The sequence below is a fragment of the Procambarus clarkii genome, chromosome 21 (genome assembly GCF_040958095.1).
Source record: "Procambarus clarkii isolate CNS0578487 chromosome 21, FALCON_Pclarkii_2.0, whole genome shotgun sequence".
Lineage (NCBI taxonomy): Eukaryota > Metazoa > Arthropoda > Malacostraca > Decapoda > Cambaridae > Procambarus > Procambarus clarkii.
The window spans coordinates 18,309,958-18,332,692 of record NC_091170.1 but is presented as its reverse complement, the minus strand read 5'-3'; the positions used below and the strand labels follow the sequence as shown (position 1 = coordinate 18,332,692).

Genomic DNA, 22,735 nt, shown 5'->3' with positions numbered 1-22,735 from the left:
GTCTGCCTTGCTCTACAGGATCAGCACGGGGCTCTGCAGGGGTCACTGGAGAATCAAACCTCACCCCAGGGGTGTATGTGAGGGTAAGCATAAGGTTTGATCATTCCTTTTCCCTATCTTTCCGTTCTCTCTCTCTCTCTGTTCACTCTAACAGCGTTACATTCCCCCATCCTATTTTCCTTTTTCATTCCCTGTCTCTCTTTCCCAGGGGACACGATGCTGGTGGTGGAGAGCAAGGTGAGGATAGACCCCAGGAGGAACGACGTCGAGGAGCCTCTCTCCGTCCCCGAGGGCTCCCCGACCCCTGCTCCAGACCCACACTTTGCACCGGATTCCCCTCTGGAGGTGATGGCTGCCGTCGGCCCCTGCTCTCATCCCCTGCAAACCTCGGAGCCTGGGTTCCAAGTCGGTAAGCTTCAGCATTTGCGTAATATATTATATATATATATTATATATATATATATATATATATATATATATATATATATATATATATATAATACATAAGCAACTGTGCCCGGATTGCTCTTAGCCTGTCCTCAGTACCCCCTCTCTCCCAATTTTTTTCTCTCTCTCATCTCTTTTCCTATCTCCACTTTTCCCATCTTCCCCAGTACTACCTTTACCACCTCCTTCCTCTTTTTCTCATTAGTCTTTCGAACCTTTCTTTTCGTTTAACTTCTACTTTTCTTCATTTTCCGTTCATCCCTTTAACCATGTTCATTCCTGCAATGTCAAATGTTTAACAAATGTTCATCCTTGTATAGATCAATAAAAAAAAATCATTCCCACTAGCATTTAATTATATATATATATATATATATATATATATATATATATATATATATATATATATATATATATATATATATATATATATATATACTTATTCAACTATCCAAATACAGCAAAATCCACTTTACTGGAAGCCTCAGCCATTGTGAAAAGTGACAGCACACTGCTGGGAGCACCATTGGGTTCCAGCACCATTGTTGGATTCCTCGAGGAAAAACAGAATTGCCTGAAGAGGGTGGAACTGAGAATAGGGAATCGGGATGCTTACGATGCCTTGTATCTTTTCACAAAGTATCTGACTTATTCTCCTTTCTGAGGTAAACACCTACTTCAGTCAGCTGTAAATGATAAACTCTTGAAGTAAACAAACATAAAGACGCTCATCCATATCTCAGAAGACTGGCAATGGGACCGAGCAACGAAAGCACAACAATCGCTTTCTGTGGTTGATTGTTCGATAAATTACTGAACTATATGTTTTACAGATTTCTAACCCAGCCCATGAAGGACAAGAAAATATATATATTCTGGTTAGCATTGTAAATGTGTGGCGACGCCTATGGTAGACAAAAAGAATAATAATAAAAACAAAACCATTTGGTTAGTGAGAGTGGACAGGTCTATGCCCAGTGACACATAAAATTTGTTTTTTGTGTTCTTGTGCAATAATATCAGTGAGCAAATAGGAAAGACAAGCATAGCGTATGAGAAACTCAGTTAGGTTTCATAAACCCCAAGTTAGTTTAGGGAGTCAGGTGGTGCGACACCTCTGCAGCCTCTTACACCTCTGTAGCCTCTTACACCTCTGCAGCCTCTTCGTCATGACCAGCTTTCCGAAAGGATCGTAGACAGACAGACTAGGAGAGTGAATGTGGGATGGTCTGAGCTTTCTTCCAGGCTATAAAAGCTCTGGTTGCTGAGGATATCTTGTTTGCCGGTCCAATTTATGCCTTGGAAACCCGTCCTCACTCTCAGGTCTGTGGTGTATTCCTTTGTAATGCCACGACTATCCTCTCAAGCGGGGTATATGCCACTGCACCCGCAGACCAATAGGGTTTCCAGTCTCATCTCTCGCTCATCAAAAGGAAAACATGCAAAACATTAAGAAACCAAATACATAATGAAGTCTCCTCACGTCTCACAAACGGAACGGAAACAGGCAGACTCAGTGACAGCAAGAAAGGATTCCTTGGAAGTATGATCTGCGAGTAGTGTGGAAATACACACGAGTCTCCACGTTGGCTAGCACCTGTGTTGTGTACAGTCGACATGAAGAAAGCAGTGGTACAAGTAAATACCTTTGCCTTGTACAGGTTCACACTTCCATCTATGTTTATGAAACACTTGGTTTCTTGCGTAAATGTGCACCTAAATGGGTTCATGAATTCAGTTGGACTGTAAGGTCGTTATGGCAGCCAAGGTACCAATTGATATTTTTTTTCCAGCGTCAAAGTGTTGCAATTCAGAGAAGAAATGCCATCTGCATCATTGCCCATTGTGCCCTCGCTAAGGAGATAAAGAATGTTTCTTGAATGGTAGTTTTCTTTTTGGATGTTGGATCGATATAAACTCGAATCCAATTCAGTGTTTATCTAATTAATATATGAATATAAAGAGGGAGTGGCGAAACTTAACAATTATATTATACGAACTGGGAGAGAAACTCGAAAATATTTTTTTAAATAACTCTAATTTTCTTCTCTGAGACAAAGAGTCCTCATAATATTACAATATTTATAATATGATATAAACGTGATAAAAATAGATAATTCAAATTCTTCAGTTTAATAGATCACCAGGGAAAATGACAAGATAAGAGAATTAGATTACATATGTCAACCATTTTATAATACGTGTAAGACAATAATCCGGATTATCCACTCCACTTATATGATTACCGCGTCTAAGCTGATCATTAGGCAGGTATCACTCAAGCCGACATTAAGACAGGCTCCATACAATCAGACCTTGAGACAGGAACCTCTTACATGTACAATAAGATAATAACATCTCATACCTATATTAATGGCATGATCTATTAATATTACCATTAAGTGTTCAGGGCATGGGGCATGATATTTTATCAAATCACTTCATTTTTTGGGGCACACGTGAGGAACACAAATGCGAACAAGCCTGAATGGTCCCCAGGCATACATGCAACTGAAAACTCACACCCCAAAAGTGACTCGAACCCATACTGCCATAAGTATGGCAGGTGAAAACATACATGTATATATATTTACTGCTAGGTAACAGGGGTATCAGAGTGAAAGAAACTCTGACTATTTGTCTCTGCCGGCGCCGGGAATCGAACCTTGGGCTACACAATTACGAGTCCCGCGCGCTGATCACTCAGCTACCAGACCCCATGTGTGTGTGTGTGTGTGTGTGTGTGTGTGTGTGTGTGTGTGTGTGTTTGAGTGTTTGTGTTTTTTTTGTGTGTGTGTGTGTGTGTACTCACCTAGTTGTGCTTGCGGGGGTTGAGCTCTGGCTCTTTGGTCCCGAATCTCAACCGTCAATCAACAGGTGTACAGGTTCCTGAGCCTATTGGGCTCTATCATATCTACACTTGAAACTGTGTATGGAGTCAGCCTCCACCACATTGCTTCCTAATGCATTCCATTTGTCAACCACTCTGACACTAAAAAAGTTCTTTCTAATATCTCTGTGGCTCATTTGGGCACTCAGTTTCCACCATGTTAATGTGTGTGTGTATGTGTGTGTGTGTGTGTGTGTATGTGTGTGTGTGTGTGTGTGTGTGTGTGTGTGTTCTCGTCCTCCTGTCACGTTTTTACTCTAAAGTCTACTTATGTTTAATTTTAGTATTTATAAATATTTACTTGTGAGACCTGATTAAAATTTATCTCAACTTTAGCACAGAATGTAGCTCGTCCAGCCTGCTTGATTACGTAGACTGATAATAATTAATTCTCTCAACAAAAGTGCGATCGTAATAAAAGACCATTTTCACTCTGTGCACAAAACTTAGGTAGCAGGTCAAAATATTACAGCTCTGAAGCCATTGACTTCATTAATTTTGTTATTCACTTCTACCATATAGCTTTTTCCAGACAATATCATGAAGATCAGAGCCCAGTATCTGTATTTAAATTTAAATCGTAACTTGAAACTTGGTTGACCTGTAATTTTTTGATGAGCCTGCTTAATTACCTGACGGAAGGCTCTTAACATACAAGTGTGCTCGAGACTCAAGGCTCCTCCACGCCACATCACAGGAAGTGTCTTCTATCATTTTCATTGATGTGAGCTAAAGATTTGATACAATGTCGCGTGGGTTGGTCCTCCAAGGGGGAGGTTTGATACCTACTCCTCCAAGGGGGAGGTTGGTGGCTTACTCCCCAAGGAGAATCTTGGAGGTTTGGTCCTTGAAGCGAAAGCTTGGCTAATTGCCCCTCTAAGGAAAAGCTTGGCTGATTGCTCCCCCATAAGGGTGGTTCTCTACTTGGTCTTCCAAAGGAAAGCTTGGCTCCTTGCTCCTCCAAGAGGAGGAGCTGGTTTGATACCACAGTTGTGGGGCTAGAAAGCTCATGTCTGTATTTACTGGCGTTCGTCTATTTCTAAAGAGCAGTTAATGGATCATTTTTATAATAATACAAACAGCAAAGGAAGTGTTCGAAAATGAAGAAATGATGAGAAAAAGAAGGAAAGACGACTGAAAAAAGTAAACAAGACATGAAAAAATGTAATTAAAAACAACGATCTTGCAGGTGATGTGTAAAAGATAATATATACATGGCGTACTTCCAGTGACTAGACGCACGATATTTGACCAATATCCGAAGAATATTTACAATATTTTGCCTCTATTTTCCGGTTTTGCTGGGCTGTACATTTTGTATCTAGTGATATTCATTTTGAAGGCCTCATTTCGTATCCGAGTTGCTACGAACGTTTCAATATGTATGCTACAGAACATGTATCATTCTGTATTACAACAGTACGTCGCATTCTGTATCCGAGTATGCCTGGGTAGGTCTCGCTGTGATGAGATCTGAAGGCGTGTTGCCGCGATACATAACGGTTCAGCCGCGATACAGCTGCATAACTCCGATTTATGTGTCACGTGTTGCCTCATATGAAGGTGTGTATCTGAGTGATAGAGCTTTATAACACTGGTTTATGTACCATGTATCATCAGACATGAAGCTGAACAGCAGTGATACAGCTGCATAACACTAGTTTATGAATCATGTGTCACATAATCTGAAAGTGTATCGCCGTGATACAGCTACGTAACAAAGGGTTATGTATCCTGTGTCAATGCGAGGCTCCGCCCCGCCACGACACAGAAACACTTTCAAGGTTTTCCTCAAATATTTTTCAGATTTGTGTGAATATATCTGAATTTTTTTTTCCCTTTCCTTGCTACATATATCGGTCGCATTTTTATCCCCTTTCGGGGTCGGATCATGGAACCCACACACACACACACTCACACACACACACTCACACACACACACACAGACACACACACACACACACACACACACACACACACACACACACACACACACACGCAAAATATTAGAGGGGATTTTTAGGTGCTCTTTAGTATATTTATATAATTTTTCTGGTTATTAAAAAATTTACATTTTAATTGTATTCTGTTATTTTTTTTATGTTTTTTAAGATATTTTGTTTTGGTTTCCACGTTGGGTGCTTTATTTAATTATATTTTCCCATTTTCTTTTATGATTTGTCTTAGGTATTCCGTCTTGACTTGTGTCGTAAGAGGTGACCTAACGTCCTCACCTGTATCGTAAGAGGTGACCTAACGTCCTCACCTGTATCGTAAGAGGTGACCTAACGTCCTCACCTGTATCGTAAGAGGTGACCTAACGTCCTCACCTGTATCGTTAGAGGTTACCTTGAGGTGCTTCCGGGGCTTAGCGTCCCCGCGGCCCGGTCGTCGACCAGGCCTCCCTAACCTAACTGTGAGGTGACCTAACTTGGTATAGGTGACCTAACTTCCTCACCAGTATCGTAAGAGGTGACCAAACTTGGTATAGGTGACCTAACGTCCTCACCAGTATCGTAAGAGGTGACTATACCTGGTATACGATAGTTTCCGTCACTGCTGGCAACACTGTGGTTGATTAATTCTCCCATGAATCTATCTACACTAAATGGGCAGTAATTGCCCGGTCGTGTCACGCGAGGTCATCTGAGTGTTTGGTCAGCTTGTTGACCCTAGCGGCGTGACCTGACCTGATAATGGACGCGGTATGGGGGGGGGGAGGTTTAAAGGGAAGGGGGGGTGGTGGAGAAGTGGGGTCGAGAGAAGGGTGGCAAGGTCAACCCCCATGCAGGCGGATCGATGGGGGGTTGGAGGGTTGGGGGGATGGGGTGGTTGCTGCTCCCGGCGGAGCGTGTAGCGATGCTTGACGTGTGTGTACTCACCAATTTGTACCTGCAAGGTAGAGTTTTTAACTCTTGGACTCCGCCTTCCCAGTCGCTGGTTGTCTATTGAAGTGACTTCCGACCTATATTTTTCTATCATGTCTATTTTTTAATTGATGAATGTAAGGGCCGGCTATAACCAAATTGTTTAGTTCATTCCATTTTCCCACTACTTTTATGTTAAAAGAAAACTTTCTAATATCTTTTTTGTTCATCTTGTTCTCAAATTCGCATCCATGCCCTCTTGTTCTTGAGGTATTTTCAGTGAGTATTTTTTCTTTTCCACTCTCTCTATTTCCCCTAGGTATTTTATACGTCTCTATCATGGCTTCCCTCTCTCTCTTTCCTCTTTTCTAGCGACGGTAAGTCGCTAGCTCTCTCAGTCTTCCCTTTCATAATCCGTCTCCTCAAAATTCAGGCACAAGTCTCGTTTTAGACCTTTCTGTTTTTCGGAAAACCTCTGTTTTTAGGTTCTTGATACATGTGTGTGTACACTCACCTAGTTGTGCTTGCGAGGGTTGAGTTCTGGCTCTGGTCCCGCCTCTCAACCGTCAATCAACAGGTGTACAAATTCCTGAGCCTACTGGGCTCTATCATATCTACATTTGAAACTGTGTATGGAGTCAGCCTCCACCACATCACTGCCTAATTAATTCCACTTGTTAACTACTCTGACTGAAAAAGTTCTTTCTAACGTCCCTGTGGCTCATTTGGGTACTCTACCTGTCCACCTGTGTTCCCTTGTTTGCGTACCACCCGTGTTAAAAAGATTATTCTTATCTACCCTGCCAATTCCTTTGAGAATTTTGTAGGTGGTGATCATGTCTCCCCCTTACTCTTGTCTTTCAGTGTCGTGAGGTGCATCTCACGCAGCCTTTCCTCGTAACTTATGCCTCTTAGATCTGAGACTAGCCTAGTGTCATGCCACTGAACTTTTTCTAGCTTCGTCTTGTGCTTGACAAAGTACGGGCTCCATGCTGGAGCCGCATACTCCAGGATTGGTCTTATATATGCTGTGTACAAAGTTCTGAATGATTCCTTACACAGGTTTCTGAAGGCTGTTCTGATATTATCCAGCCTCGTGTATGCCGCAGATGTAATTCTTTTTATGTGGGCTTCAGGAGACAGGTTTGGCATGATATCAACTCCTAGATCTTTCTTTCTGTCCGTTTCATGAAGTACTTCATTTCCCATTCGGTATCCTGTGTCTGGCCTCCTGTTTCCACCGCCTAATTTCATTACCTTGCATTTACTCGGGTTGAACATTAGTAGCCATTTGTTGGACCATTCATTCAGTCTGTCTAGGTCATCTTGTAGCCTCCTACTATGTTTTAATCCTCCTCATAATTTTTGCATCATCAGCAAACAATGAGACGAACGATTCTATACCCTCTGGAGAACATTTACATATATCAGAAACAGTATAGGTCCAAGGACTGAACCCTGTGGGACTCCACTGGTGACTTTTTCTCTTGTCTCAATTATAGTGTTAACTGCCATGTTGTTGTTGTTATGTATGTCTGTGTGTGTGTGTGTGTGTGTGTGTGTGGTGTGTGTGTGTGTGTGTGTGTGTGTGTGTGTGTGTGTGTGTGTGTGTGTGTGTGAGAGTGTGTGTATGAGAGTGTGTGTGTGTGTGCTAATTTATTATTTATATATTAGGTCTATTATAATAGTTAATATTTCAGTATTATATGAAACACAAAAATTACATTGGAATTGTTTTCATTATTAATAATATTTTTTTAATTAATATTAATACTAACATCAACTTCTGTTAGTCAGTGTTGCATATAGTATCTTATCTCCAGGGGTAAAGGAGGTGATTGTATATGTAGTGGAAAAAAGGGAGATGACTGTATCCTTAAAAGTAAATAATAAAATGATTGTGTCCCCAAAGGACAATTGGATAGTTGTATTTCTTGTAATGAATGTAATCCCTGTTGTGATTGATGAGATTTCCAGTGGTAAATTATATGATTCACAACAGGGATTACATTCATCACAAGAAATACAACTATCCAATTGTCCTTTGGGGACACAATCATTATATTATTTACTTTTAAGACTAGAGATGGAAATCTCTAGTAGTAAATAAGATGGTGATCATATTTCCAGTGGTGTATTAAATTGATTGCATATCTATTTGTATGAGAATATGACTGAATCATCATTTGAGCAGGGAAGATGGTTGTTCCACCTGTGATAAATTGGAAGATGATTGTATTTCCATCGGTAAATGGTAAGATGATTGAATCCCAGTGGACTTGGGACGATAATTGTATACGTAGTGTTAAAGGAGATTATTGTATCTCCTGTTGTAAATGAGATGATTGTATCCACCAGTGGTAAGAGGAAGATGACTTTATTCCCAGTGGTAACTTGGAAATTTAAAGCTGAGGATCCTGCTCTATAGGCCCCTGGAGAGGCCAATAGAGCCGGGCCAAATGATTCTCACTCCTGCAAAGAGGGATGTGGAACAATTCTGATGATATTGAGCATCATAATAAACATAATCACTGTCATCATGATCATTACATCACTATCTCCGTCATCATCAGCATCAGCATCATCAACATTACAATATTTTTATCGTTAAATATTTACTCTTGTTAAAATTACCAAACCTAGTATGTTAATATATAACTTTAATTACCTATATAGTTCCTCACTGTATGTACATATGTACTCTGCTGAGGAAAGAACACGACACAAGTGAGTGAAAGAGGAGTCCAACGCCGCTTTTACTCGACACAAGTGAGTGAAAGAGGAGTCCAACGCCGCTTTTACTCGACACAAGTGAGTGAAAGAGGAGTCCAACGCCGCTTTTACTCGACACAAGTGAGTGAAAGAGGAGTCCAACGCCGCTTTTACACGACACAAATGAGTGAAAGAGGAGTCCAACGCCGCTCTTACACGACACAAGTGAGTGAAAGAGGAGTCCAACGCCGCTCTTACACGACACAAGTGAGTGAAAGAGGAGTCCAATGTCGCTTTTGAACTCTAGAACTGTTGAAGTCTTTGAAATTCTTGTTGGCTGGAATGACAATTGTAGAACGGCCACTGCCGATCAACATATTGAAAGGGAACTCACTGGCGGCTCTCGGAAGTCCTCTGCAAGGGCCTTGAAAGATAAGGCACTTTGTTCAGACGGAGACTCTTCCATTTCTTTGAAAGGATTGTGTTCTCTCTTGTGTATCTGTCCTCAGGAAAGTATCGTCTGTTTTTTTTTCTGAATGCACATCACCACCGCTCCAGGGATGCTTGTTGAAAATGCAAGAACTATCGTCCAGTGCTCGTGTGGTATAATGGGGCGTCTAGTTCGTACTTCATTTGGTTAAGAATGTAGTTTATTATGTCATATGTTGTTAAATATGACCGAAAAGGTAAGATTAATAATTCTAACTCGAATTTTCTCAATATTTATTATGTTTCTTTTCACTGTCGATGGTAATTGAAAAAACAGTTCTCCAAAATTCATTTTTATTTCTAGTCTGACGCGACGCCTGAACGCGTTTCGTAATAACTTATTACAAATTTTCAAAGACTTTAGTTTACACACACACAACTGTAACCTGTAAACCTGTATTATGTCATAGTGTATGATTTTTTGCTTTTGTACCTTAGGGGGAGATAATGATGGCATTGGTCGAGATTATCGCCACATCATGTGATATTCTGAGTCAGTGGGGGGTCAAGAGACGATAAGGAGCTATGATTGTTCTAGAGGTGAAGCACCAGCCAAGGAGCATGGCTGGTGCTCAGTAGCGTAATGCTCCATGCATTACCCAGTACTCGTGAGCGAGTACTGGGTAAGTACTGGAGCATTACGACAAGTACTGGATGTACTTGTCGTCCAACCACAATGTTAGAAAGCCCCACTCTGTTCTTATTCTCTCTCCAGATTTCACTAAAGAGTGTATGTACTAATTACTGTTGTGGAGCATTAAAGGTACAGCATAATTTTAGGGAGCATTTTGGTGGAAGCCCAAATACTCATTAGTCTACAGTTTTGAACCAAGAATTTAGCGACAGCAGATATTGTGTCTGTAATGACCACCTGGAGGCTGTCAACTTGCCTTAAGTAATCGTCAGAGGCCGCAAAGTGGAGACGTTTGAGGGTCCCGTAAGTATGACTTCCATCTTGTGTGTTCCCGTAGTAGAGAGGTGGTCTTTGTGCCATGACGTGCGTGGGAACTGAACGGGACTATCAGGAGAAAGCGCCAAGTTATTACGAATATATAGCACTTGAAAGGGATCAGGATAAGGATTTGGGATGGGACGGGGGGGGGGAAGGAATGTACGCAACCACTTGGACAATCGGGGATTGAACGTCGACCTGTATGAAGCGAGACCGTTGCTTTACCGTCCAGCCCAAGTGGTTGGCGGAACTAAAACCACAAATAAATAAAGTCTTCTGAAGAAAAAAGGGAGTCGTGGTAACACTTGTAATTCAGGTTACGGCAAGAGGAATCTTTCCAGATTCGAATCATCCCCAGAAGACGTTCTTCCTTATGAATCTGGATCTTCAGTGAAGATTATTGGCAGCACACTTAGGCTGTAACGTGAAGGAACGCATCTACACATCTGGGAACTGCCAGCATCACGAACGCAGGTTCATTCGTGATGCTCGTATAAGCGTTCAGAAAAGTGGCAGATCAAAATACCGTCAAGGATCTCAAGACTCCAATAACAACATCGTACGAGGCAGACAATCCTCCAGCGTAATCTACGGGACGAATGTTATCCCTGCATCTCTCCTGAGCTGAATAAATGTAGTGTATGTGACCTGGGTACAGAGACGGAAGTGGAGGCCTGGTCAGAGACTGGGCCGAAGGGACGTTGATTTTCGGAACCAAGAGCAGGTTTGATGACCAAACCCCTCACTAGAAGATGAAGAGACGGCGACGTTTCGGTCCGTCCTGGACCAGTATCAAGTCGATTGTGATTATGGTACATAATCGACTTGATAATGGTTCATGACGGACCGAAACGTCGTCGTCACTTCATTTTCTGGTGTGTGGTTTGGTCATTATATCTTAAGCTACGTTATTGTGACTCGTCGTCTTCAACAGCAGGTTGTCAGCAGGTAGGTACTCGTATTCATCTCTTACCAGGTAACAGAGGAATATGACTACCTATGAAATAAAACATCTTTTCTGGTCACTATTCTGTAACGGGCGATGTGGTTAATTTCATAATAATTTAAACGACATGTTTGATGCGGCTAATCCTGATTGGGAAATATTGAATTTTGATTAACTTTGCTAGCCACCATAATTCAACTTCCGCATTGTGAAAGTGTTATTCATCAGTGAGTCGTTTAACTCATGAATAAATGCTTCATGATATTATTTACGGATGTTTAAACACAGGCAGTGACATGTCTGTGTCACAGACATGTCACTGTTATGATATGTCTGAAAATTATGCACAGTGACAAGCTGTGCATAATTTTGATTGTGGGACTATCATTCATTGTTGTCATTGATATTAAGGTGAATATTCGACAAGCTCATGTAACATAAGCTTAACATAAGCTTACCCCTTCCATTTATCTTTCTTTTTCTTTTTCTCTTTCCTTTTCTTCCTCTCTTCTCCCTTTTTCTGTGCATTGTCTTCTCCTACGCTCCCTTGCTATCCTCTTCTTATTCCTATTACTATCTCCTTCGGTAGTTATAATAGGAGCTGCCTCGTATGGGCCAATAGGCCTTCTGCAGTTCTCATTATTACTACTATCCCCTACACCTTACTTTCCTCCTCAGCTCTCTCTTGCCTATTTATTGCCTGTCCCTACCTGTCCTCATCACAATCGACTTGAGAATGGTCCAGGACGGACCGAAACGTCGTCGTCCCTTCAACTTCTAGTGTGTGGTCTGGTCAACAAGCTCATGTATTTTGGTAACTATTGTTAGAGATCACCGAGAATTGACTCATTGAAGAACCAGGACGCAAGAATTACTTCAGAATTGATCAATGTTTCAATGTTCAAGTAATGGTCAGAGAAGATATTTGATTATTATTGTTGCTGACATATTTAAGAAAATTATTTGCACATGCATATAGGCCTACCTCAATATCTTCTAAGTATTCGCCTCTAGTCTCTATCACTTATCTGGATTTTATGATATTAAACCTAGCGCCAGAGTGGAAAAATTATAGTTACTTTGGTATTGGTTAGAGCTACCAGTTAGTCAATGGAAAACTGAGTGTATACAGGACCTAGCTGTGAGTGTCCACTGGAGCAAGGTGTGAGTGTCCACAGGACCAAGCTGTGAATGTACACAGAAGCAGGCTGGGAGTGTATACAGGAGCAGGTTGTAAGTGTACACAGGGCCAAGCTCAACCTCGCTGATGTCCCGATTCCAGTAGCGAACACAATACTGCTGTGTTGACTTCCATATATTGCAGTATTGATTTACTTGTTAACTCAGCGTATTCCCCCCAGGCAAAGTTGGGCTAATGGCGTTGATTTTAACAATGTATCATCGTTTAAAAGTTGATCCTACGTTCATTAAACTCTACTCAAGCATGTGTTTATGTTTATTTGTTGGGACATTGTTGAAACAATACAATTTTATGTTTGGATATTGTTTGTTGTTTATATTATATTATATTATATATATTATATAATATATATATATATATATATATATATATATATATATATATATATATATATATATATATATATTTATATATATATATAACCTCTGGTGCCAATGTGGGGACCCATAGCCTCGGAGAAGAAAATAAAAAGTATTCAGAGGAGACCTTGTGGTTTCTCACTGAACACTAATATTATCTTCTCCTACCACCACCATCTTTTGTATGTACACATATATATTTACTTTATTTGAACTTTGTTACAAAAAAGGAGTTACATATGGGTTACAAAGATGGTTATCATAGGTTGTCGAGTTCCTCCAGCTCCTCAGATGGCGGGCAGGAACCCTGGATACAGTGCGCATTTCCCCTCTGTATCGCCATACTGAGGCGCTGGAAAAGAAAGCTTGCAGCTCTTGGGTCCCTTGTTGTTTCAACTGGTAGCACTTTTACCCCAGGCGCCGAGTGTCTCAGAAGCAATGGGGACAAAATTGTAGTGGTGATCCAGTTCACTATACTTACGGGATTTGACTGCTTCCCTGTGGGTGGCAGCGCCACCTGGTTGTGCAACACTGAGGTTAATGTAGGTGTTAGCCAGGGTTGATACGCACGTGTAGTCCCATACCAACTGCTTGCCATTCTTCCAGGGGTTCACTGTGATACCATCCGGGCGACTAATAAGAGCATCAGAGTTACGGGGCGTTAGGTAACGGGGCTCTCTTTCAGCTGGGCATCCAGCTGTGGTGAGGCTCCTCTTGATGATGTCGTTAACTTCATTGTGCCTCGAGTGCCATCCCCCTGTGCTTTGGCAGAGTAGGCCATGGTGGCCGTACCTGTCATCCACGACCTCGCCGCAAATACACCTATATATAATTATATATATATATATATATAATATATATATATATATATATATATATATATATTATATATATATATATATATATAGGTGTATATATATTTATATATATATATATATATATATATATATATATATATATATATATATATATATATAATATATTATAATATATATATATTATATATATATATATATGTTGTTGAATTTGACCGAAAAGGTAAGATTAATAATCTAACACGAATTTCCTCAATATTTATTTTTTCTTCACTGTCGGTGGTAATGAAAATATCAATTCTCCAAAATTCATTTTTATTAATGGTCTAACGCCTAGAAGAGTTTCGTAAGGGCTTCTTACATTCTCAAAGACTTGTTTACACTTGTGTATGAAACATTTGACATAACTCTTGCTTTTTATTGGTTTTGGGTGAGGTGGATATTGGGTGAGGTGGGTACATGAGAATGAAAGTAACTGCAGAGGGCCTATTGACCCATACGGTGCCTTGAAGTGTGTAGAATATAGTTCTGCATTAATTGGCTGTTGATTGCTGGTGTTGACGTTTTGATGTGTAGTCCCTCGCTGATGTCGATCCGCCTGCTATCGCTGTATCTATCGATGATTTCTGTGTTTTTGTTAAAACAAACATAGTTTGTATTTCTGTGTTGTTTGTTCTGTGTTTATATATATATAGCAACGAAATATCAGCAGTTATTTAGCAAAAGACTTATAGCTAATATTCCAGTTGATGGGTAATATAGTTGATGGGTTGATCAGCGTAGCAGATCGACCAGTAGTGAATGAAGTAGACCAAGTCAGGATTATAGTCAACTATTCTGCCGATATGGTCTTGCACTCCTCTAGAAACCTGATTGATATTTTCTACAATAATGTTCAGTGGGTGTTGATAAGACCATTCGTTCTGCTGTAAAGACTATTCTCCTTGCTTGGAAAATACTTTTTCTCTTCTGGAACCGTTACCCGCGTTAATAAATCGTTCTTTAACAATTTAAAAAAAAATATTCTGGAAGAAATATCCCGCTTTCTGAAATAGCTTTCCACTTCCTTCTGCAGGAGTCATGTAGCTGCTCTCCGAACATGGCCTTCCACCCTCGGCTTTAACATTCAACCATCCACTTTGCTTGAACAGGCGTTTGCTATGCTGGAACATTCAGATCAAACAGAATCCTGGAACACCTCTTCCAGGAAGCCGATCATAGGATGTTTGCTCTTAGGACGACCAGGTTCTGTAGACACTGGCTTTGGTGGGGGGGGGGGGTTAGGGGGGGGGTGGAATCAACAGGTTTCAGTAGGACTTGGCCATCATCTCTCTCTCTCTTTCTCTCTCTAACACTCACTGCTTCCATTCTTTCTCTTCCTTTTCTTCCTCTGTAATCGACATTTCCTACTGGAAGACGGAACCACAGGAGCTGGGACACTGTGCAGTTAGATGGAGCAACGAGAGAGGAAGTGCTCAGTGTCCCTCTCCGTCCTTACACTGTAAACTGGACCGGTCAGAACGTGTCGTCTCAAATTGGCGTTCTATTCATCTTTGGTTCTGTTTTCTGCACATTGTGATCTCACCCGTTTGGTCGCTTGACGCTCGGTGGTAAAGAACATGTAAGAAAGATAATAGTAACTCTTCACATGACTGTGATCGTACAATAATGCCATCTGTGTGTGTGTGTGTGTTTCTTAAGGGGTCGTATGCCAGCTTTTGGATAAAACCCTTTTAGTTGTCGGTCACATATATTGTCGATATATTCTTTATATTATACACATATATATAATATATAATATTATATATTATACACACACATATATTGTTTGTATAATTGACTCCAGACCCTCATATTTGTTTCTGTAATTGTTTGTAAAACTGCTTATAATGCTACCCTCTGCTTAATTCATCAGCTCACTTTTCTCAAACGAAATAATTGTTCGCTCCTTAATGGAACGTCTGAATTTCTTAATTTCCACTGATGTCCACGGGTTCTATTACTGTTTTCGAAGTGATCATGTCATTTCGGTCCACTGTGACGGTCTATCTATGTATCTTACATGTCTTGATCATGTGTGTGTTTGCGTTTTACCTGTTCTTGTACATGATTTTTGCTGAATTTCTCTGAGAGTAGATATATAATGGGTGAAAATTTAGAACTCACTAGATAATCTGCAGACTGACCAAAATCTATTATGTTATTCTTGTTCTTAACATGCTTACTCGTGCATTCTCTCTCTCTCTCTCTCTCTCTCTCTCTCTCTCTCTCTCTCTCTCTCTCTCTCTCTCTCTCTCTCTCTCTCTCTCTCTCTCTCTCTCTCTCTCTCTCTCTCTCTCTCTCTCTCTCTCTCTCTCTCTCTCATCTCTCTCTTTTATCTTGTGTACTATGTTTCTTATCTTGGCTATTTCTTAGGTGTTATGTCTTCTTGTCTGTCATTGTATGTTCTTTGCTGTCTTGGTTTATTATTTTCAGTCAGGTTTTATCTGGGTAACAATACGCTGCCAACTTGATCCCCCAATATATAATAGTTTTAAACGGTTTCATTAATGTGATATGGACGGGTTTTCATGTCTACTGAGAAAAGTCAGAGTACAGTCATTTGCACAGGCTGGGGCCGCTGGTATTAGCTTGAGTATGTCATCGAAAAAGAAGTCTCACAATCGGGACCATAGGTGATAGGACAGTGGTCCTATCACTGTACCCTGGGGTACACTGGCCTCTAAGGCATGTTCCACAGGAGTGGTCCTATCACCCTAACCTGGGGGGTACACTCACCTCTATGGATAATCACAGGAGGCCTAATCGTTGTCAACAACCTGCATATGGTTCGGTCACTTAAGAAGCTTTCAATAAGGCGCATCAGATTTCCATTAACTCCAAGTCTCTAATTCTTACACATACGTCTTTAATACCAGATCCAATCAGATGTTCCAGCACCAGCCAAGGTCATTCATATATATCCATATGTACCCATCTTCTATTAAGCTGTCAACAGTATTGTCAAATCTAATTTGCTTATTTTATCTCGAATCAGATTTGTATTATTATTAATTAATAATAATAATAATAATAATAATAATAATAATAATACAATAATAATTATTATTATTATTGTTTCTCAATAATACATTATCTCTCCTAATAATATATATATTATCTTCTTGATTTCCTCTTTTAATTTTGTTTTTGCATCCCTTGCCACTTAATAATGATTGGTTCGTTTAAAGGTACATTTATTTTTGATTGGCTGGTTTAAAGGAGATTTTACTGCTGATTGGACTGTCTCATTGAGCGTTGGCTGTTGATTGATTATTTGATCAAAATCATGTTGAATAGTTGGTTTAGTGCAGCTCTAAATGTTGACTATTTAATGGAAATAATTTATAGGAACTAATTGCTAGTTTAAAAAAAGAGAAAGGGCTGTGTTGACACGCATCTTCAACACGGCCCACGCTCATGACACGATGTTTAATTGGATAAAGTGGACTTTTGTCTGGCTAGTATAACGAGGCTCTGGCTGTTGATTGGTGGGTTAAACGGGGAGTTGGCTCTTGATTGGCCACTTTTACGGGCTGCCGGCTTGGGTAATGGCGGGAAAATGAGGATTCCCCTCTGAGATACGGCACAGTTTCCCCTCTATCGCATTAACGTCGTGGGGTCTTGAGCACTGCGCCGAGAAAAAGAGGGGGGAGGAGAGAGAGAGAGAGAGAGAGAGAGAGAGAGAGAGAGAGAGAGAGAGAGAGAGAGAAGAGAGAGAGAGAGAGAGAGAGAGAGAGAGAGAGAGAGGGAGAGAATTCTTTAATTACAAGCGCTAAATGAAAGAGTAAAGCCAGTCTTTAAGAGGCTGAAGAACCCGGCTTCTCCCTGCACCAATGTCTTGTGTTTTTCTTCAATCTTTCAAGGAAACAAAGGCGACGGAAGGCAACCGAGAATTATAGTGAAAATGAATGTAAGAAACTTTTTACATTATTATTATTATTATTTTTATTTTCTGGAGGGTTCGTCCAGAACCAAAGGGTCCCGCCAGAACCAAAGGGTCCCTCCAGAACCAAAGGGTTCCTCCAGAACCAAAGGGTCTTTCCAGAACCAAAGGGTCTTTCCAGAACCAAAGGGTCTCTCCAGAACCAAAGGGTCCCTCCAGAACCAAAGGGTCCCTCCAGAACCAAAGGGTTCCTCCAGAACCAAAGGGTCTTTCCAGAACCAAAGGGTCTTTCCAGAACCAAAGGGTCTCTCCAGAACCAAAGGGTTCCTCCAGAACCAAAGGGTCCCTCCAGAACCAAAGGGTCCCTCCAGAACCAAAGGGTTCCTCCAGAACCAAAGGGTCCCTCCAGAACCAAAGGTTCCCTCCAGAACCAAAGGGTTCATCCAGGACCAGAAGATGGTGAGCACGAGATGAGATGTTGTCCGAAAGGTTTCACTTAACGTATCTTTTCCTATGAACCAACATCATGGGCTAGAGAGGCAAGATAAAGGTGCCTGAACCCCAGGTGACCTGGGATCTTCCTCAGGTCAAATGGGGAGATAATGGAAATTATTTGTATTTACAAAACGTGGATGAATCTTTCTAATAGATGCGCTTCGAGCAGAGAGTGAGTCAATTACACAAAAAAAGCATCCACGAACACTGACGCGAAACAATCATTGCTAAAGGCAGTTCCCAGGAGCTGAAACCCCCATATGAGATCATCCAAATTACGGTCTTATGATTTTGTATTATTTGAAAGCACGAAATTTAGGGACTCTCGGATTTAACATGTAGATTTATATTGCTGAAATGACAAAGAGAAATGCTCAAATTATAGTATGGGTTTAGAATGGAAGAAGGGCCAAACTGCAACCCATTTTGCTAGTTGGGGAAAAAATGGGTAAGCTAGATATTTACGGTACTGATGCCAACAAACGATCGACTATTAAACATGAAACTCGCAAAATAAAATTAAACTTGTCAGCTTGAATTGCCTCATTCGTTACTGTTCGTAACGAATGATTATATATATGTGTATATATAATATATATATATATATATATATATATATATATATATATATATATATATATATATATAACCATGGGGTATACATTCTATCCTCTTGCTTCTGTGCTGGTTCGGGGTCTTGAAGTGGGTAAAATGTAATTATGTGTTAATTGGCTGTTGATTGCTGGTGTTGACTTTTTGATGTGTAGTGCCTCGCTGATGTCGAGCCTCCTGTTACCGTTGTATCTGTCGATAATTTCTGTGTTGCTTGTTAAGATGTCTCTGGTGATGGTCTGGTTGTGTGTGGAGATTATATGTTCCTTGATGGAGCCCTGTTGTTTGTGCATTGTTAATCGCCTAGAAAGAGACGTTGTTGTCTTGCCTATATAGTGAGATCTTTGGGGCTGACAGTCCCCAAGTAGGAATGTGAAGGCATAGTCGACATTTGTTTCCTTCAAGGCGTTATGTTTGGTGTCTGGAGAGTTCTTAATGAGTAGGGTGCCCGTTTTCTTGTTTTTGTAATAGATTGTTAATTGTATCTTCTGATTTGTGTCTGTGGGGATAACATTCCTATTAATAATATCTTTCATGACACTTTCCTCCGTTTTATGAGCCGTCGAAAAGAAGTTCCTGTAAAACAGTCTAATAGACGGTACAAATGTTGTGTTGGTTGGCTCTTCAGAGGTTGCATGGCGTTTCACTTTTCTTTTGATGACGTCTTCAACATAACCGTTAGAGAAGCCATTGTTGACTAGGACCTGTCTTACTCTACAGAGCTCTTCATCGACTTGCTTCCAACCAAAGTTGTGAGTGAGAGCTCGGTCGACGTAATTTGACAACACTCCTCTTGTACCGGTCTGGGCAGTCACTGTTGGCATTAAGGCAAATTCCTACGTTCGTTTCCTAAGTGTAAACTGCTGTGTGGAAGCCACCATTCTTCTCCATGTCTGTTACATCTAGAAAGGGCAGCCTCCCGTCACTCTCCATCTCTTAAGTGAAACTTAACACCGAATTTTGCTCAAATGCCTCCTTCAGCTGCTGCCAACTTCTGACATCAGGTACCGGCATAAAAATGTCATCAACGTACCTGCAGTATATGGCGGGTTTCAAGTCCATGTCAACTATGACCCTCTGCTCTATGGTACCCATGTAGAAGTTTACAAACAGGACACCTAGGGGAGAACCCATGGTGATCCCATCTACTTGCTTATACATGTGCCCCTCGGGACCCAAGAAGGGTGCCACTTTAGTGCAAGCTTCTAGTAACTTTCTCAGTATGCACTCTGGTACGAGTACCAGATGAGTACATGCCGGATCACGAAACACTCTGTCCATCATCATCCTGAATGTTTTGTCCACAGGCACGGTGGTAAACAGGGTCTCCACATCCAAAGAGGCTCTAATCCCTGAGGCCCATGCTCCCCGCAGTAAGTCAACGAATTCCTTTGGAGACTTCAGGCTAAGAACACAAGGCCCATAAGTCGAATATCTTGCAAAAATGAACCTCCTACTCTCCGACCAAACTAAATTCCAAAGGATAACGAAGGACACTACAGCCGAATTGAAAACGAAGGTAAACTGATTGATTGGAACTGTGAACGCCAAGAAATCCGGACTCCATCTGCCAAAGGTTATCGGGGAATACAAACCTGGTTATGCGTATGGGAATGTCGAGACCGACAAGCCTGGAAACCCACTTCGGCCAATCATCAGCCAGATACCCACACCCGCGTACAGACTGGCTAAGCGACTCAACTGCCTGCTGACTCCTTATGTGCCTTGTGCTAATAACCATGGGTATACATTCTATCATTCAACCATGGGTATACCGTCATCATATTAATTAGAGAAAACTCGAGTTACAATGAATCAGACACACTTGCTAGAACACGCAAGATATATTTAAACAAACTGAATACTTCTCCTATGAAGCATCGAACTGGGACTTTGTGACTCGAGTTTTCTCTAATTAATATGATTGCATTGAAGAGAACGTGTCTGCTCTCTCACCATTACCTGGCGTCTTTGGGGACGGACGTCGTGGAATAGCCGCCCGATGAATCGTCCTTTTAAAGATCTGGTGGTGGAGTGATAGTTAGCATGCTGGACTGCCACTTGGTAGGCCAGGGTTCGATGCTTCATAGGAGAACTAGCCTAATTAATAACCATGGGTATACATTCTATCTTTTTTGCTTCTGTGCTGGTTCGGGTCTTGAAGTGGGTAGAATGTAATTATGTGTTAATTGGCTGTTGATTGCTCGTTTTGACTTTTTGATGTGTAGGGCCTCGCCGAACCTAACCAACCCTACCTAACCTAACCTAACCTATCTTAACCTAACCTAAACTAACATAACTAAATCAATAATTTATATTCTTAATATAATATAATAATAATAATTAAAATAAGCCCATAGGAAACAATTTACTGAAAATAAAGAAAATTACTCGCCCTATTAGGCAAATCGGGCCTTGCATAGTAGGCCGAGAAGTGCGTTCTGGCTACTAGGTACGACATTATATATATATATGTTTGTATTTTTTGTATACATTTTTAGATGTTCAAAAAATTTGTTTGTCTGAGGCAACTACCTGTAATCTGTAATAATATAATCGCTCTAAATATATTTCTCATTATCTTGGCTACTTCTCATCTGATATATCTATAAATATTATGTATCTAAACGAATCTCGGAAACTATCACTTATTCTAATTTGTTCCCCATTTCTTACATAAACGTTTCATTCTTGGCGATTATCTCTGCTTTCTTTCTTTATAAGTTCCAGACTGAGCTGCAATTTTTCCCGGATTTCTCCAAATGTTGCCGTATTTTGCTGGGCATTAAACGTAAACTTCGTTGTGACGTCATCGCTTAGATTAAAGGAAGCGGTTTTCTTTTTTAGAAACCCGGTCGACGCGGTTATGTTCACCATGACTTAGAAGAGGAAGAAGAGTTGTATACCAGGATTGTGGCTGTCTCCTCTTTGATGTTTGTCCGGTCTTGGGTATTATTTAGTACTCTTTGTCTCTCTGTCTGTGGCCGTCTATGTCTGTCTGTCTTTATCTGCCTGTCTGCCTGTCTGTCTGTCTGTCTGTCTGTCTGTCTGTCTGTCTGTCTGTCTGTCTCTCTCTCTCTGTCTTCTGGTTTACAATCGAAAGGTCCCGACGAGTTCGAATGCTAATCAGGACGGAGACGTTTGACTACGTTTCCTTACACCTAATGCTTCTGTGCACCTAACAGTAAATGGGTACGCCAGGAGTTGGTCAATAACTGTCGACTGCATCCTATGGAATGTCCGCCGTTGGTCTAAGGAAACCTCGAACAGTGTAACGGCCATTGATAGTCTTGGATTACTTGGCCTTCGTGAGACTGAGAAGGACCTAATTGTAGCAGTAGTACACGGACTTGAGTGATTTATCACAGGAGAGGAAAATAAGAGAATCGGGTCATTAATTCCGGAACTTATATATATTTTCATATATATATATATATATATATATATATATATATATATATATATATATATATATATATATATATATATATATATATATATATATATATATATATATAGCAATGTAGGAAAAGGTAAGATAGAGGGTAGATGAAAGAGGTAAGTGGGAGGGAGTAGGGTTAGGTGAATACGGAAATCGATGTAATTTAATAAGAACACTCAGGATGCCTGTTTCAACAACAACAGTTACAACTCCGCTTCTGTGCCAGGTGCGTCCACTCTGGGCTCACCATAGCCCGTGCTACTTGCAACTTTTTCTTCCGAGTGGCTGAATCTTAAGACAACAACAATCACCAGTTTCAATCAGCACACAGTGTTGAGAGTGAACCAGCAGTGCTCCACCTTCATGTCCTTCCCCCGACCCAAACCTCTCAGTCACCTAACAACCATCTACCATATCACCCACCTTCCCACATGCCTCTTTAATTCTCCCACACACAAAATAGAGTCCCACCCCTTATCTCCATCACCCTCTCCCCTTCAACAGGCCACTCTTACACTCCTCCAATGCCTATCCCAGACACTATACTTCCCCCCCACTACCTTCTCCTTGCAACTCCCTACCA

At 40.8% G+C, this 22,735-nt stretch overlaps 1 protein-coding gene across 1 annotated transcript in view; it reads left to right on the top strand.

Moving 5' to 3' along the window:
- The first annotated feature begins 211 nt into the window (after positions 1-211).
- Positions 212-22,735, top strand: part of LOC123754427 (zwei Ig domain protein zig-8) — a 54,572-nt gene continuing 32,048 nt past the window's right edge. Inside the window, 2 exon segments of the mRNA XM_045736830.2 lie at positions 212-362; positions 364-409. Coding sequence (XP_045592786.2) covers positions 217-362; positions 364-409 — 192 coding nt within the window. The 5' untranslated portion in view covers positions 212-216.